General features: G+C 41.3%; 1 protein-coding gene across 14 annotated transcripts in view; it reads right to left on the bottom strand.

The window, feature by feature from the left end:
• The window catches only part of EPB41 (erythrocyte membrane protein band 4.1), a 200414-nt gene that overhangs the window by 7843 nt on the left and 178370 nt on the right, over nt 1-14201 (bottom strand). For 8 of the 14 annotated variants that reach the window (XM_019836513.3, XM_019836510.3, XM_023258386.2 and 5 more), the window contains 3 exons: nt 9536-9985; nt 8187-8315; nt 658-759 (listed from right to left, as the gene is read on the bottom strand). In XM_019836513.3, coding sequence (XP_019692072.2) covers nt 658-759; nt 8187-8315; nt 9536-9985 — 681 coding nt within the window. The remainder of the gene's footprint in view (nt 1-657; nt 760-8186; nt 8316-9535; nt 9986-14201) is intronic. The other 6 variants (XM_023258392.2, XM_023258393.2, XM_045035412.1 and 3 more) reach the window with 1 other exon arrangement.

Below are 14201 nucleotides of genomic sequence, written 5' to 3'. Positions count from 1 at the left end.
ATAACAGATGAGGAAAACTAAGGTCTAGACACAGTAAGTAACTAACTTCTAGTCATCTGTGTATTGATACTAGAGCTTGGTCAGAAATCTAGATTTCTTACTTACAAGAAAATACATTTTCCTCTAGTGCTACAGCAAACACGGACTGTCTGATTTTCAGGGAGTAGTTCTGATTTTAGATAATTTGTGCTGTTTGTCCCCATAAACAATATTCTAATAATTCCAATTATTTCAGTGGGCAAACTATAGTTCCCATGGCCTTGACGCCGGACATGATATAAAAACTCTCTGTTGGGCCCTGAGTTCTGATTTTTTACTTGGAAAACATAGCTGCATAATAATACCAATGACGCCTGCCCTTAAACTGACTTTTTCAACCTACGTCCAGACAGGGTAGTGATCAGTGAGACGCACGTGTAAAGACAACAAGCACATACGACTTTACGAGACTCCTCACTAGACTAGGACACCCTCAGGGTCTCCCTAGGTTTACCACTGGGGAAAGCAGCAGGGCCTTTCCATCTGTGACAGTTGGAACAATCTGGCTCAGTAGGGATCGAACTGGAAACCCTTGCTTACGACCAGGGTCCTTCCTACAGAGGCACCACGCTTGGCATAACACTGACTTCCAGAAGGAAGTTCTAACTGGTCTGTTACCTTGGTAATCTGAGTTGTGGTTGTACTGCTTGTGGTCTCAGATGTGATGGTTTGAGCTGTTAGCAAGACTCCTGGGTCCAGGTCTCCGTTGCTATCATCAGTCTGCAGGGAAAAAAACCACAGCTCATCAACATGCCTCTCAGGAAGCCTTGTGGGCAAATGTGGCAGGAAGCAGTTTTGCTCTTTGGCTGTACATTCTAAAGCAAAAACCTAATTCCCTTACAGCGACCTCTTAATAAAGAAAACAATCCCCTGGCAACAAGGCTCCTTCTAAAAACGTTGGATGGTCAGTTTTCTTAGCACTGGGTCAGTGACAGGAGTGGATCAGAGAGAAGGCAGGAAAACAGCCAATAAGAGTGACAATGACCACACATGTGTATACGGCATTTTAGAGTTCACAAATGGCTTTTAAAACATTGTCTTTTAGGGGAGCCTGGGTGGCTCGGTCGGTTTTGCGTCCAACTTCAGCTCAGGTCATGATCTCATGATTTGTTGAGTTCAAGCCCCCTATCAGGCTCGCTGCTGTCAGCACAGAGCCTGCTTTGGATTCTCTGTCCCCCTCTCTGCCTCTCCCCTACTCGCTCACACTCTCTCTCAAAAATAAACCTTAAAAAACCTTTGTCTTTTTTGATGCCCACACAAGCCCTGTGAAATCAACAGAAAGGGCAGAGACTGATTAGCATTCCCAGGTAAGAAAATGCAGGCCCAGAGAAAGCGAGTGATTTGCTCAAGCACTCAAAACTTGTATGTGGCAGCTGTCCTCTCTACAAACCTGAAGCTCTTCACACACCATCTAAGGCAGGAGAAGTGTAAACTCTTGGGTGCTAAGGCATGGGTAGGTTCTGAATCATAGGGCAGAACTTTCCATAAAGGACTGGGAAAGGTCCTTGCCAGGGCTTATGGAGCCAAGGAATCTCAGGCTATCTTCTTTGAAAACTGAGATGGGAGACTGGAGCAAATAAGGTAGGAAATATCCCTTTAAGACACCACGGGAAGAAACCTACAAAATACCTTAATGACCCTTCTGACAACAAAACTAGTATTGAAATGGACCATCCTTATCAGGAAAAGTTTAAAAGTATTTAGAATGCCAGGCTATGAAACTAATCTACACAGAGAACAAGGGCTGCGGCTACTTCTTGTTTCTCTAGAGCTCACCACATTATGACCAAAACCAATGTATTATGATCAGGTTGGGAAATGACACTAGCAAAAAGGAAGAGAGGTGGTTATCAGTGGCCGTGGGGTGGTAGCAGGACTCAGAACTGCTGACAGCCCTGTGACTGGGATGGAAACAGAGGAGACTAGAAGGGTGGAGGCTGCTCAGAGCCAACACGCTGTCCAGAAAACAATGACCAGTAGGTTCTGGTATCGTACACGGGCTCAGAGGAGATTTAGAGAATTGCAATCATTCTCATAAAGAACCTGCGGTAAAAAAAAAAAAAAGTGTTACATTACTATGTTTTTCTGCCTCTTTATTTATGTAAGTCATTTGTATTATAAGCAGAGGCCTCCAGCCTTTTTATGAGCAGGACCACATTTCATTGAGGCAAAACTTTGAGATATGGGGGGTGGGGAGACAGGAGGAGCAGATGAGAATTAGGAAGAAGAGTTTCTGGCTGGAGTTGCCTTGCAGGTAAGAATCTAGACAAAACAAAGAGAGGGGACATGCCTGTGACACCTACATCTCACATAATCATAAATCATGCACATACATGCCAGCACCATGCTAGGTATATTGCTGGCTCGTTCGCTAACACTTTCTTAGCCCAGACCCACTCATCTACCTTAGATTCGAACTAAACTATTATTTATTGTACTTCTACTATGTGCCAAGCACACAATGCAACTGTTAACTTAGTTAGTTGGGCCAGAGAAGTTCAATAATTTGTCAAGGTTCTATAGGCAATAAACGTTTGCACTGCAAGTTAGGGCCAGAAAACTTTTGGTCTGAAGACTGAGGTTTGGGTCCCAGCTCAGACCTAACTAGCTATGGGATCTCGGGCAAGTCCTTTTCTCTGAGCTTTAGTTTTCTCGTCTATAACAGGCAATACTGTAAGATGGGCTCTGCCCCCACCATGGCATTATTGTGCAGATCTAAAGAGATCGTAGAAGTACTTTATACATGATTATAAGAATATAAATTTGGGTGTGCTTGTTGATGCCTCAGTCTTAAGGTTAAGCCTCTGACCCTTGATTTTGGCTCAGGTCATGATCTCACGGTCTGGGAGATCAAGCCCCACATCAGATTCCTCACTGAGAGCAGAGAGCCTTCTTTGGGATTCTCTCTCTCTCTCTCTCTCTCTCTCTGCCCTTCCTCCCTCACTCCCTCCCTCCCTCTCTCTCTCCAAATAAATACATTTTTTAAAAAAGAATATAAATTTGTGTGTCAGGAGGGCTAAACCTTTTTGAGAGCTCCACCTCTACTAAATCTGTGACTCTATCGTATTTTTCTACTTCCCACCGACTGCCTCCCTGCTTTCTGTCTCTGAAGAAGTGGAAGATGGAGGAGACTTTGTTATGATTTCTGACTTATACTCTTCCCACAAGTGGTCTCTTTCCTTTGACCCTTTAACCAATGTTTCCTTAAAATGGTATGGTGGCTTTGACAGCCGTTTATAAAATTAAACATCCATTTATCCTATGACCTAGCAATTCCACTCTTAGGTGTTTACCCAAGATAAGTAAAGACATATGTCTACACAAAGACCTGCACATGAGTGTTTGCAGTATCTTTATTCACATTTGCTCCAAACTGGCGTCAACTCAAATGTCCATCAACAAAGGAAAGGATAAACAAATTGTGGTACACTCAAACAATGGGATACTATTCAACAATAAAAAACAGCAAACTACAGACTCATATAACTTTGATGAACCAAACAAACAAACAAACAAAACCCATGTTCGGACACAAAAGTGTACTACTGTATACTTCCATTTATATGGAATCCAAGAACAGGTAAAATTAAGCTAAGGTGATAGAAACCAAAGCAGTAGCTGCCTAGAGGGGTAGGAAGCAACTAGAAGAGTTGAAGAGGGTTTCAAGAGTAATGGAAATCTTCTGTATCCTAAATGTGTCTGGTCACACGGGAATATACATCTGTGGAAATCAATCAAATTGAACACTTAAAATCTGTGCATTTCCCTGTACCTAAGTTTTTTTTTTTTTTTTTTTAATGTTTATTTATTTTGAGAGAGAGACAGTGAGACAGTGTGTGCAGGAGCGGGGAAGGGGCAGAGAGAGCCTGACACGGGGCTCAAACCCACAAACCGTGAGATCATGACCTGAACCAAAGTCAGATACTTAACCAACTGAGCCAACCAGGCACCCCAGTGACAACTTAACTTGAAATGCACATTAACTTGTTCCTTGCAACAACCCTATGAGGTGGAACTATTATTAGCTCCATTTTACAAATGAGGAAACTGAGGCACAGAGTGATTAACTTGATTGCACACTAGTAAGTGATGGAGCAGGTTTAAACCCAGGAAATTTGATTCTAAAGTCAGTACTTTCCCCACTCTACTCTGCTATCTAGCATGAGTAATGAGAAGTGATTTGTATTTTGGCTGACTGTCTTAAGCCTAATTAAAATGAAATAAAGGTAGGGGCGCCTGGGTGGCTCAGTCGGTTAAGCGTCTGACTTTAGCTCAGGTCACGATCTCACGGTCTGTGAGTTCGAGCCCACGTCGGGCTCTGGGCTGATGGCTCAGAGCCTGGAGCCTGCTTCCGATTCTGTGTTTCCCTCTCTCTCTGAGCCTCCCCCGTTCATGCTCTGTCTCTCTCTGTCTCAAAAATAAATAAAAACGTTAAAAAAATAAATAAATAAAATGAAATAAAGGTAGATATATAACAATATAATATAGTAATAGCTACCATTTTTTAATACCTACTATACGCCAGGAAAATATTATCTTTACCTTAATAACCTTATAAATATATTTTTCAGATGAGAAAGCTAAGACTCAAAAAGTTTAAGTGACTTACCAAAGGTCACAAAACCAGCAAGTGCTGGAATTAAGATCCAAGTCTAACTCCAAAGCCCACATGCTTTCTCTAGCACATGATGCTGCCTCTGTATTTCTCCTACATGTGAATATATTTTAAAATGACTGCTTCCTGGGGCACCTGGGTAGCTCCGTTGGTTAAGTGTCCCAACTCTTGATTTCAGCTCAGGTCATGATCCCGGGGTCATGGGATTGAGCCCTGCATCAAGCTGTACCCTGAAGGCTTGAGATTCTCTTTCCCACTCTCCTGGCCCCTCTCCCACTTGCATGCACACACATACACTCTCTCAAAAACAAAAACAAAAGCAAAAAACAAAAACCTAAAATGATTGCTTCCTTTTCCTTTTTTTACAGGGGCTACACTCAAACCACGTGGGCTTCTGTGTGCAGGTTGGCCCTAACAACTTTCACGCATATGCTACAAAATTCACTTCAAAATGGAACAGAATGAAATGTCAGTCTCCTCCCACTCCTGACCACAGTCCTGTAGTCCCAGATCCTTCATTGAGGCCACGACTGCTTTTTGGGGTTTTTTTTTTGAGTACTCACTCATTCAGAGATAATATATTCATATATGAGCCTCCTCTTTCCCTCCTATAAACAGCATATTATTTATACCACATTCCACTATGCTTTTTAATCTATTAACTTATTACACAGATTATTTCCATCAGAAGCTTTTTTTAATAGCTGTGCCGAATTATATTAATTGGATATATCATAATTTATTTAACCTGTTCCCTACTGGTGGATAGTTAGGTTGTTTCCATGGCAATGACAATTTAAAGAGTTTCCTACCATATGAAAGTAATTCTTACATCCTCTGGTTAATAACATGCACAATCTTAAAGTAATTTCCTATTCCTTCCTTTTTCAACCCCCTGCACTGCCAAGTCCTATTCATTCATTTCTGTCTCTCTTGACACAGTTCTTTCTTCTCATTTCCTCCAGCAACACTTCAGTTCCTTATAAGCATCTCCCCAGACTAGCTCTAGTCATATTCCTGTCTCCAGGCATCCCCCGACTTTAAAATATTCAGCACACAGCTTTAGGAATCATCTTCCAAAAATCATGCTTCAATGATGTTGCCTTACCACCACTGCTCAAACACTTTAAGCAGCCTTTCATTATTTTTAAAATTTTTTTTTAACATTTTATTTATTTTTGAGACAGGGAGAGACAGAGCATGAACGGGGGAGGGTCAGAGAGAGAGAGGGAGACACAGAATCCGAAACAGGCTCCAGGCTCTGAGCTGTCAGCACAGAGCCCGACGTGGGGCTCGAACTCACGGACAGTGAGATCGTGACCTGAGCCAAAGTCGGCCGCTCAACCGACTGAGCCACCCAGGCGCCCCAGCAGCCTTTCATTATTTATCAAACTCGAATTCCACACTCTAGACCACAAGAGAGAAGAGGGAAGCATACAAACATTAACTGAACATCCACGAATGTGCCAAACACTGTGCAGACATCATTTCACTTAATCCTCCCTCAAATCTTGCAATGGAATGTGATATTAGCCCCATTTTACAGCCAAGAAAACAGAGGGTTAGAGAGATTAGCGACTTGTTTAAAGTTATCCAGCTAGTATGTGGTTGAGCTAGGATACAATTTCTGTTTGTCTAATTGCAAAGCACATGCTTTTAATCGGCAAGTGACACTGTTTGCTAAAAGGGATATCTTCATCCAGTTCATAGTGTGAGAATTAACCATAAGGATTTAGGTGAAATCACTCAGCCAGAGCTTCGCACAGCTGCCTCGTTCCCGTCATGCAGGCTTCAACCAAAATGTGACCTCCTCAGACAGGATTTTCCTGACTATGCCAGCCCCACTGGAACAACCTTTCATACAATCTCATATTGTCTAATTCTTTTTTTTTTAAGTTTATTTATTTTATTTTCAGAAAGAGAGTGTGTGCAAGTAAGGGAGGAGCAGAGAGAGAGAAAGAGAATCCCAAGCAGGCTCCCCGCTGTCAGTGGAGAGCATTATTCGAGGCTTGATCTTAAAAACTGTGAGATCATGGGGCACCTGGGTGGCTCAGTTGGTTGAGGTTCTGACTTTGGCTCAGGTCATGATCTCGTGGTCTGTGAGTTCGAGCCCCGCGTCGGGCTCTGTGCTGACAGCTCAGAGCCTGGAGCCTCCTTCGGATTCTGTGTCTCCCTCTCTGTCTGCCCCTCCCCGTTCATGCTCTGTCTCCCTCTCTCTCTGTCAAAAATAAATAAACGTTAAAAAAAAAATTTTAGGGGCACCTGAGTGGCTCAGTCAGTTGAGCGCCCGACTTTGGCTCAGGTCATGATCTCACAGTCCGTGAGTTCGAACCCCACGTCGGGCTCTGTGCTGACCGCTCAGAGCCTGGAGCCTGCTTCAGATTCTGTGTCTCCCTCTCTCTCTCTGCCCCTCCCTCTGTTCGCACTCTGTCTCTCTCTCAAAATAAAGACACAAAAATTAAAAAAAAAAAATTTTTTTTTAAAACAAACAAAAAACCAACCGTGAGATCATGACCTGAGCAAGTCGGATGCTTAACTGACTGAGCCACCCAGGTGCCCCTCGTATTGTCTAACTCTTTATCCTATTTTAGTTTCTTTATAGCATTTACCATGTCTGAAATTTATATACTTGTTTATGTGTTTTGTTGTCTGTTTCTGACAACTATAACCAAAGTTCCAGACAGTAGATCCTCTGTCTACCTTGTAGACTGCTTTGACCTAATACACAAATGCTCAACAAATATCTGCTTATATTTGCTTATCAGTTTATAGAGGGAAAACTTTTTCTAACTTTTGGCTTCTGTGAATTTAAAAAAAAAAAAAAAGGGAAAAAACCTGATTCAACATAAAGCAACTCTTAGCTCATTCAAATTACCAACAATGAAGGAGAAATTTTGCTAAAAGTATACAAAATTTCTATTTAAATAAAAATTGTAAATACTTAAATTCTTGTGCGAGACCCTGAGATCAAGACCTGAGCTGAGATCAAGATTTAGGCACTTAACTGACTGAGTCACTCAGGTACCCCAATTCTTGTGTGGTTTTAAATTTAATTGGAATACATGATAATCATCATAGCTGTTACTTATTTACACTTGCAGGCATGATGCTCAAGTCAAGTTCATACAGTATGTATCTTATATAATCTTCATAATAAAATCATGAAGCAGATACTAACATCATGGGCGGGGTGGGGGAAGAAGGGGAGGGGCCAATCAAGGCTCAGAGACATTCAATCACTTGCAGTAACGGAAGTGGAGAAGCTCCACTTTGATCCAAAGCCCATGTTCTTAACCATTACACAGACTGCCTTCCCTAATTGAATTGGGTGGATATAAGCAAACAGACACAAGACAACTTTGCTTTTAATGAAGTACTTTGGGATATCCTTAGATCAGTAATCTCTTCTAAAAAGAATTACCCCAGAAAAGCCCAGCATTATTTGCAGCAAATAATTAGAGACTCTGTAAAGAAAGGAGGTTTATTGTGTTTACTTCAGTCTTGGCTTCTGAAACATCACACCATGTCCTACCTGGGCAGCCTCGTAAGTGATGGTCTTGGTCTCAGTGTGAACAATAGGGACATCTTTGGTTGGGATTTCGCTTTTCAAAGCACTGGCAGTATCTGAGATGGTGACAGTCTGAGTCTTCACCAGGGGAGGCTGTGAAGCAGTAAAGAAACAGAGTTACCAGAGTCTTCTGAAGGCTACAGAGAACTAATCTTCTGACATTGATCTGATCAAAGTGGTAGCTGTAATCAAGCGAAGGGCTAGCTCAGTCTCTGCCCGAGACTTGGACACTATTCCAAAGTAGCCTTGACAAGGTGTCAAATCATGAGGGATATTAAAAAACAGCATTACTGTAATCATTTTCATATGCTTAATGGAAAGCTGTAAGATCAGACAGTTATGATCGGTGATATAAAACACTTTAGGCTGACCTTCAGAATTTGAATATAAAACTGTTTGCCAAACAGCAGTCACTTTTGTTTGTCCTTGTGACTGTGCCATTATAATTAAGAAAATCGGTCGCATTTCCTCCACTAACTACAAATGGTACATGAAACAGCAGTGGCATTGGAGTGCATTATCCTGGAATTCATCAACTTCTTTCAAATCAATGTCAGACATTCACTTTGGAGTTCTTGAGAAGAAAAACAGTATTTGGAAAACTGGAAAGAAAATAATCACTTCTACCACCACCTGGTGATTAATCTCAGAATTTCAGAAGAATGAACATTAGTAGAATATCAAAGGCTTCTTGTCCATCAGCTCCCCTTCCAAAGTCTATGAATCACCCTAAAACTACCACTTGATTGTGATAAAGGTAAGTGGCCATCCACCTTAGCATAGGAGATTAGTGCCTATGAGCACGGAAGTCCTTGTGAGTGGGGTCAGTGGGAGTGGTGGGCTATACTATGCGGCTGCAATGCATAAATCATTATTTGGGGTCTGAAAGCACATAAACAAAAATCAGTTGCTTCTTTTAATTAAGAGTATTTGAATCTTTTGAGCATGGCCTCCGAACACTTAATGGCTCTTCATCATGGAAGTCTCAGAAATTTACCTCTTTATATAGCCCATACTTGAACAAGGGAAAGAGGAAGCCACTTACACCAGCTTCATAAAGATAAACAGCTGGAATTCACCCCCAAGAATTTTGTTACGTCATCAGGGGAGAAAGCATTTCTAGCCATGGAGTTAGTCCCTCTGAATACATTTATCTGTAGTAATCGAGGGCTTTAATTTTATTCTGTGATTCTGAAGAAAGCAGAGAGGCCACTGCCCTCATCATCACCACCACCACCACCTCCTCCACACAGCAGATTCTGGCCCTCTCCCAAAGTGAGTCATTAGACCTGCATCATTGAAATGGTTACTACCTGGAAACTTCGAATGAGGGTGGGGAACTGGTTACCCACACGAGAGTCAAGAAATGATCCATTGTGCTTTCCAAGTGGCTCTCCTGGTGTAACATGTTCTTCACTACTCTCTGCCTTTTTTTCACCAAGTTGCAGCTGAGAGGAAGCTGGTGATACTGAGAACTGTAAGACACCGGCCTGTTCCTCCACTCCTATACATTCCCCACTTGAGCCTCCCGGCATTTCCTTAATATCAAGATAGCCAGCTGCTCCCTGCTCCTTCTCTTCTGTCTCCTTGCTGCTTATGGAGAGGGAGCCAAACTCAAAGCTTTGTGGAGACTCCGACGGGGTGGTCATTTGGCTCTTACTAGGAATTAGTGAATGCTTGGGACCATCCCATTCAGAGTCAGGGCTGGTAGATGGCCCCTTTGTCACGGCAGCCACCTCCTCTGTGCGAATGCCGTTTATATTCTACAAATGAATGAACACATACAAAAGCAAGAAGATTAGGAATAAGTGGGGAATATTGTGAACTCTGAGAATCAACAATGATTTTTAAGAGGTCTAAAAATATTACTACTAATACAAACCAAGAATCTTAGCTCCTGAGGTAGCCAAAAGGAAAAACTGCTGTTCACTAAACATATCCATGGCTAAAGCAGTTCCAACCTCATTTTGGTAGTATTTCTATAACACTGGTAACCCGTGAAATAATTGCGATGTGCCTCACAGAGTACCGAGCACTTTGTATTACTGTGATCTTCCCTGTATAACACATACTCTTCATACTTAAAAGAGTTACTTTGCTATTCCTAAATACCTAACTCATTACTATGCACAGGGAACTATGCAATTTATGAGCCAATCAAAAGATACTCTCCAGTAGCCTGATCAGGTTGAAAAATGCCTCATATCTCCAAGCCGTAAATATCATCATATTAGCCCCTGAGGGAGAAGCTAACATCTTGACTTTAGACTAAAAGGTTCAATACATCCAGAACGAACTTAATGTAACCACTGTCATGACAGTAAATATCAAAAATAGTGAAGTGTTTCTTCACTGTAAACAGTGACCCAGCAGCTGAGATATATTTCTTCATAGATGAATGACATATCTCCAACCCCTAGGAGAAGTAAGTCCTGGAAACAGTTCCCTCCTGGGCTAAATGCCTCACACCACAGGAAAAAGATCTAAAATAAGTACTTCCAAGAGAACGTGGATGACAAGATAACATCACCGTGGATGCACATAATCCGAAAGTTTAAAGAAAGTTTCTGTGGGTAGAAAGGAAGGAATTCACATCAGTAAAAAACGAATATGAGTCATTTGAAAAATGAAGTCTGACAGAAGCCAAATGTCATAAAAGTAAACATCTGTGTGTGCTCACCAGAAAGCCACTTAGGCCTGAAATTTTGGTTCAGATCAACTTACCATATTCCATACCACCTAGCAACTTAATAACTGAAAAGGACTGTTTTAAAAAGGTATTCCTGGAGTAAATGACACATGCCTCGTTCAGCTTACACATTTTCGTACTCAAATCATGTTACATATATCATATATTTTTTAAAAAACCACTGCTAGTCCTTAACTTGTAAACCAACCTACATTGTGATGAATACAAACCAGTGCCCTATTAAGACAAGAAAAGATGCACTGCTCGAGAACCTCAGGCCAACTTCACTTGTAAGCCATCTTGAAACAGTCAACTCAAGAGCATCTCAGAGTGGTACAAGTTGAATTTCAGTTAGGCAGGTCTTTTGTGGACTGATTTGAGTATTACTTAGGGCATGAAAAACAGGACTGAGAGATGACAACAGAAACTGCCTCTGTCTGCAGATGAATCAGAGATACACAAAATCTTGCTAAGGGTATTTGAATTCCCTCCTATTTAAAATGAGAATAACACCTGGTTTGACTCATGGGGTCTGAAGATCAAATACGATAATAAATGTGAAAGCCCTTGGTAAATTTTTTTTTTCAATTTTTAATGTTTATTTATTTTTGAGAGAGAGAGACAGACGGACAGACAGTTTGTGAGCAGGGGAGGGGCAGAGAGAGAGAGGGAGACAGAATCTGAAGCAGGCTCCAGGCTCTGAGCCGTCAGCACAGAACTCAATGCAGGGCTCGAACTCACGAACCACAAGATCATGACCTGAGCTGAAGCCAGAAGCTTAACCGACTGAGCCACCCAGGTGCCCCTAGCACTTGGTAAATTCTAAAGTACCAGATAGATTCACTTAATTCAACCAACATTCTAAGCTCCTATAATAGTAAGGTCTGGGGACACTAAAATAAATTTGTTATTATTTACACACGGTATTACTTTCTAGGGCATTTATCTCACCATTTCTTTGGAGTCAGACAAGCTGTTAGAGCTGTCCAAAAATAGATCAGCTGGTAATAAACAAATAGCCTTCCTCAAATTGCTATATGCTACCTCTAGCACTGTGAAGAGCATATCCAAACCCACTCACATGGAGAAAAACTTCATGGCTTTTCCAAACAAATTTGTCACAACTGAGGAAGACTTATAACCAGGAAAATACCTAAGATAAACAAGTAAGAGCCTATTTTATACCAATAGGTATAAGTGACACGTGGTGGTCTGTCATCAAGAAGCCATTTGTGAATAAACATTGTTAGGCCAGCAACACCTGGTCCAAAGCTGCCTGCTGTTGAGTAAAATTAGAGCAGTCAGTTTTTTCAAAGCATGTATACAGTGGACCACAGCTAAAAGCTGCAGCCATAGTAATAACAACAAATATTCACTGATCACTTAATAAGTGTTAGTCACTGGAAATAAAAGGAAAATTGATAACAGGTTATATCACTAATTAGAGCATTTTTACATATGGTCAGATCAACCTCCCAGTTGGCTCTGTTGTCCAGATCTCTTGGACACAGCCAACTACTTACTGGACATGCTCCCAGCCATATGGAATGCAATATGCCCCAATCTAAACTCATCTCTGCTGCTGCCTGGACCTGCCACCCCCACTTCTTTCATCATTTCTATTATATTGGTAAACGGCACCACCATCCATCCAGTCTTCCATGCCAGAATCCTGAAATCATCTTCAATGCCTTTTGTACACACATCCACCAACCCCCAGAGATTACTCAATCAAGTCATTTCCATTCCATTTTAATATCGCCCTTATCTATGTGCTTGTTTCTATTCCCACCTTTACTACCTTCATTCAGGCTCTTGTAATGCCACACCTACCTTACTGCTAATGCCATGAACGGTTTTTCTTCTTTGCTTTTTTCCTTCCTTCTTTCTCATCTCAAACCTTCCTTGAACACATCCTCTATTCTGCTGCTAAAGAGTTTATTTCTAAAATGAAACATTGCAAACTCTATTCTGCAGCTTAAATCCCTTGAAATGAAATGAAATGAAATGAAATGAAATGAAATGAAATAAAATAAAATAAAATAAAATAAAATAAAATAAAATAAAATAAAATAAAATAAAATAAAATAAAATAAAATAAAATAAAACAACAAACAAAAATCCTTCAGTGGTTCTTCACTGCCTTCTGGTTAAAGCTCAGACCCTTTAGTAAGACATAGAAAATACTTTATTTAACCAAGAGTCAGATGCTTAACCAACTGAGCCACCCAGGTGCCCCAACATAGAAAATACTTTAAAATATGAATCCTGCCTCTCTTTCCAGCTTCACCGTGCTGCACCTTCACAGACATCCTTCTTTCCATTAATTCAAAACCACTTGCAGTTCCTAGTACAGGGCATGATTGCTTTTGCCTCCCTGCCCTTGCAAATATTGTCAGTATTTTTCCTTTTGCCTGGAAGTCCATGCTCAGCTTAAGTATCAGTTCTTCTGGAAGTCTCCCCACTGGCTGCTTAAAGTATGGTTAGATATTATTCCTCTTTTGTTCCTATTGCACCTTGTTATTACTGGTTTAGTAATCTATTTTTCCCATTAGACTGTGAGTTCCTTGGGTGTGTTGAGGGAGATAAGGACTTCCTATGTTACTTAGTTCTGTATCTCTTCTGTTCAGTTTTTGTCACATAATAGATATTCAGTAAAACTTGTCAAAAGTATATTCAATAAATCCAGGTGACTTGAGAACTTCTGTCTGGTCTTATGCTATTCAAAAACTGAAAAAGTGTGTTCAGAAAGAACATAAAAAGTGGCTAACTAGGGGCGCCTGGGTGGCGCAGTCGGTTAAGCGTCCGACTTCAGCCAGGTTGCGATCTCGCGGTCCGTGAGTTCGAGCCCCGCGTCAGGCTCTGGGCTGATGGCTCAGAGCCTGGAGCCTGTTTCCGATTCTGTGTCTCCCTCTCTCTCTGCCCATCCCCCGTTCATGCTCTGTCTCTCTCTGTCCCAAAAATAAATAAAACGTTGAAAAAAAAATTAAAAAAAAAAAAAGTGGCTAACTTGACCAGACCCACTGTCTAGTCCAGCATTTCATCTCCTATACCAGTAAAATAAGAGGAAAGTGTTACTCATGTTCATCACATGCCAGGTATTGCACTAGTCACTTTAAAGTTTATTTATTTTGAGAGAGAGAGAGAGCAGGAAAACGGCAGAGACAGAGGGAGAGAAAGAATCGCAAGTAGGTTCCTCACTGTCAGCACAGAGCCCGACGCAGGGCTCAAATTTATGAACCCTGAGATCATGACCTGAGCAGAAATCAAGAGTCAGATGCCTAACTGAC

The sequence above is a fragment of the Felis catus genome, chromosome C1, assembly GCF_018350175.1.
Source record: "Felis catus isolate Fca126 chromosome C1, F.catus_Fca126_mat1.0, whole genome shotgun sequence".
Classification (NCBI taxonomy): Eukaryota; Metazoa; Chordata; class Mammalia; order Carnivora; family Felidae; genus Felis; species Felis catus.
Note: the sequence above shows the minus strand (reverse complement) of the source record. Positions and strands in the feature narration are given on the sequence as shown.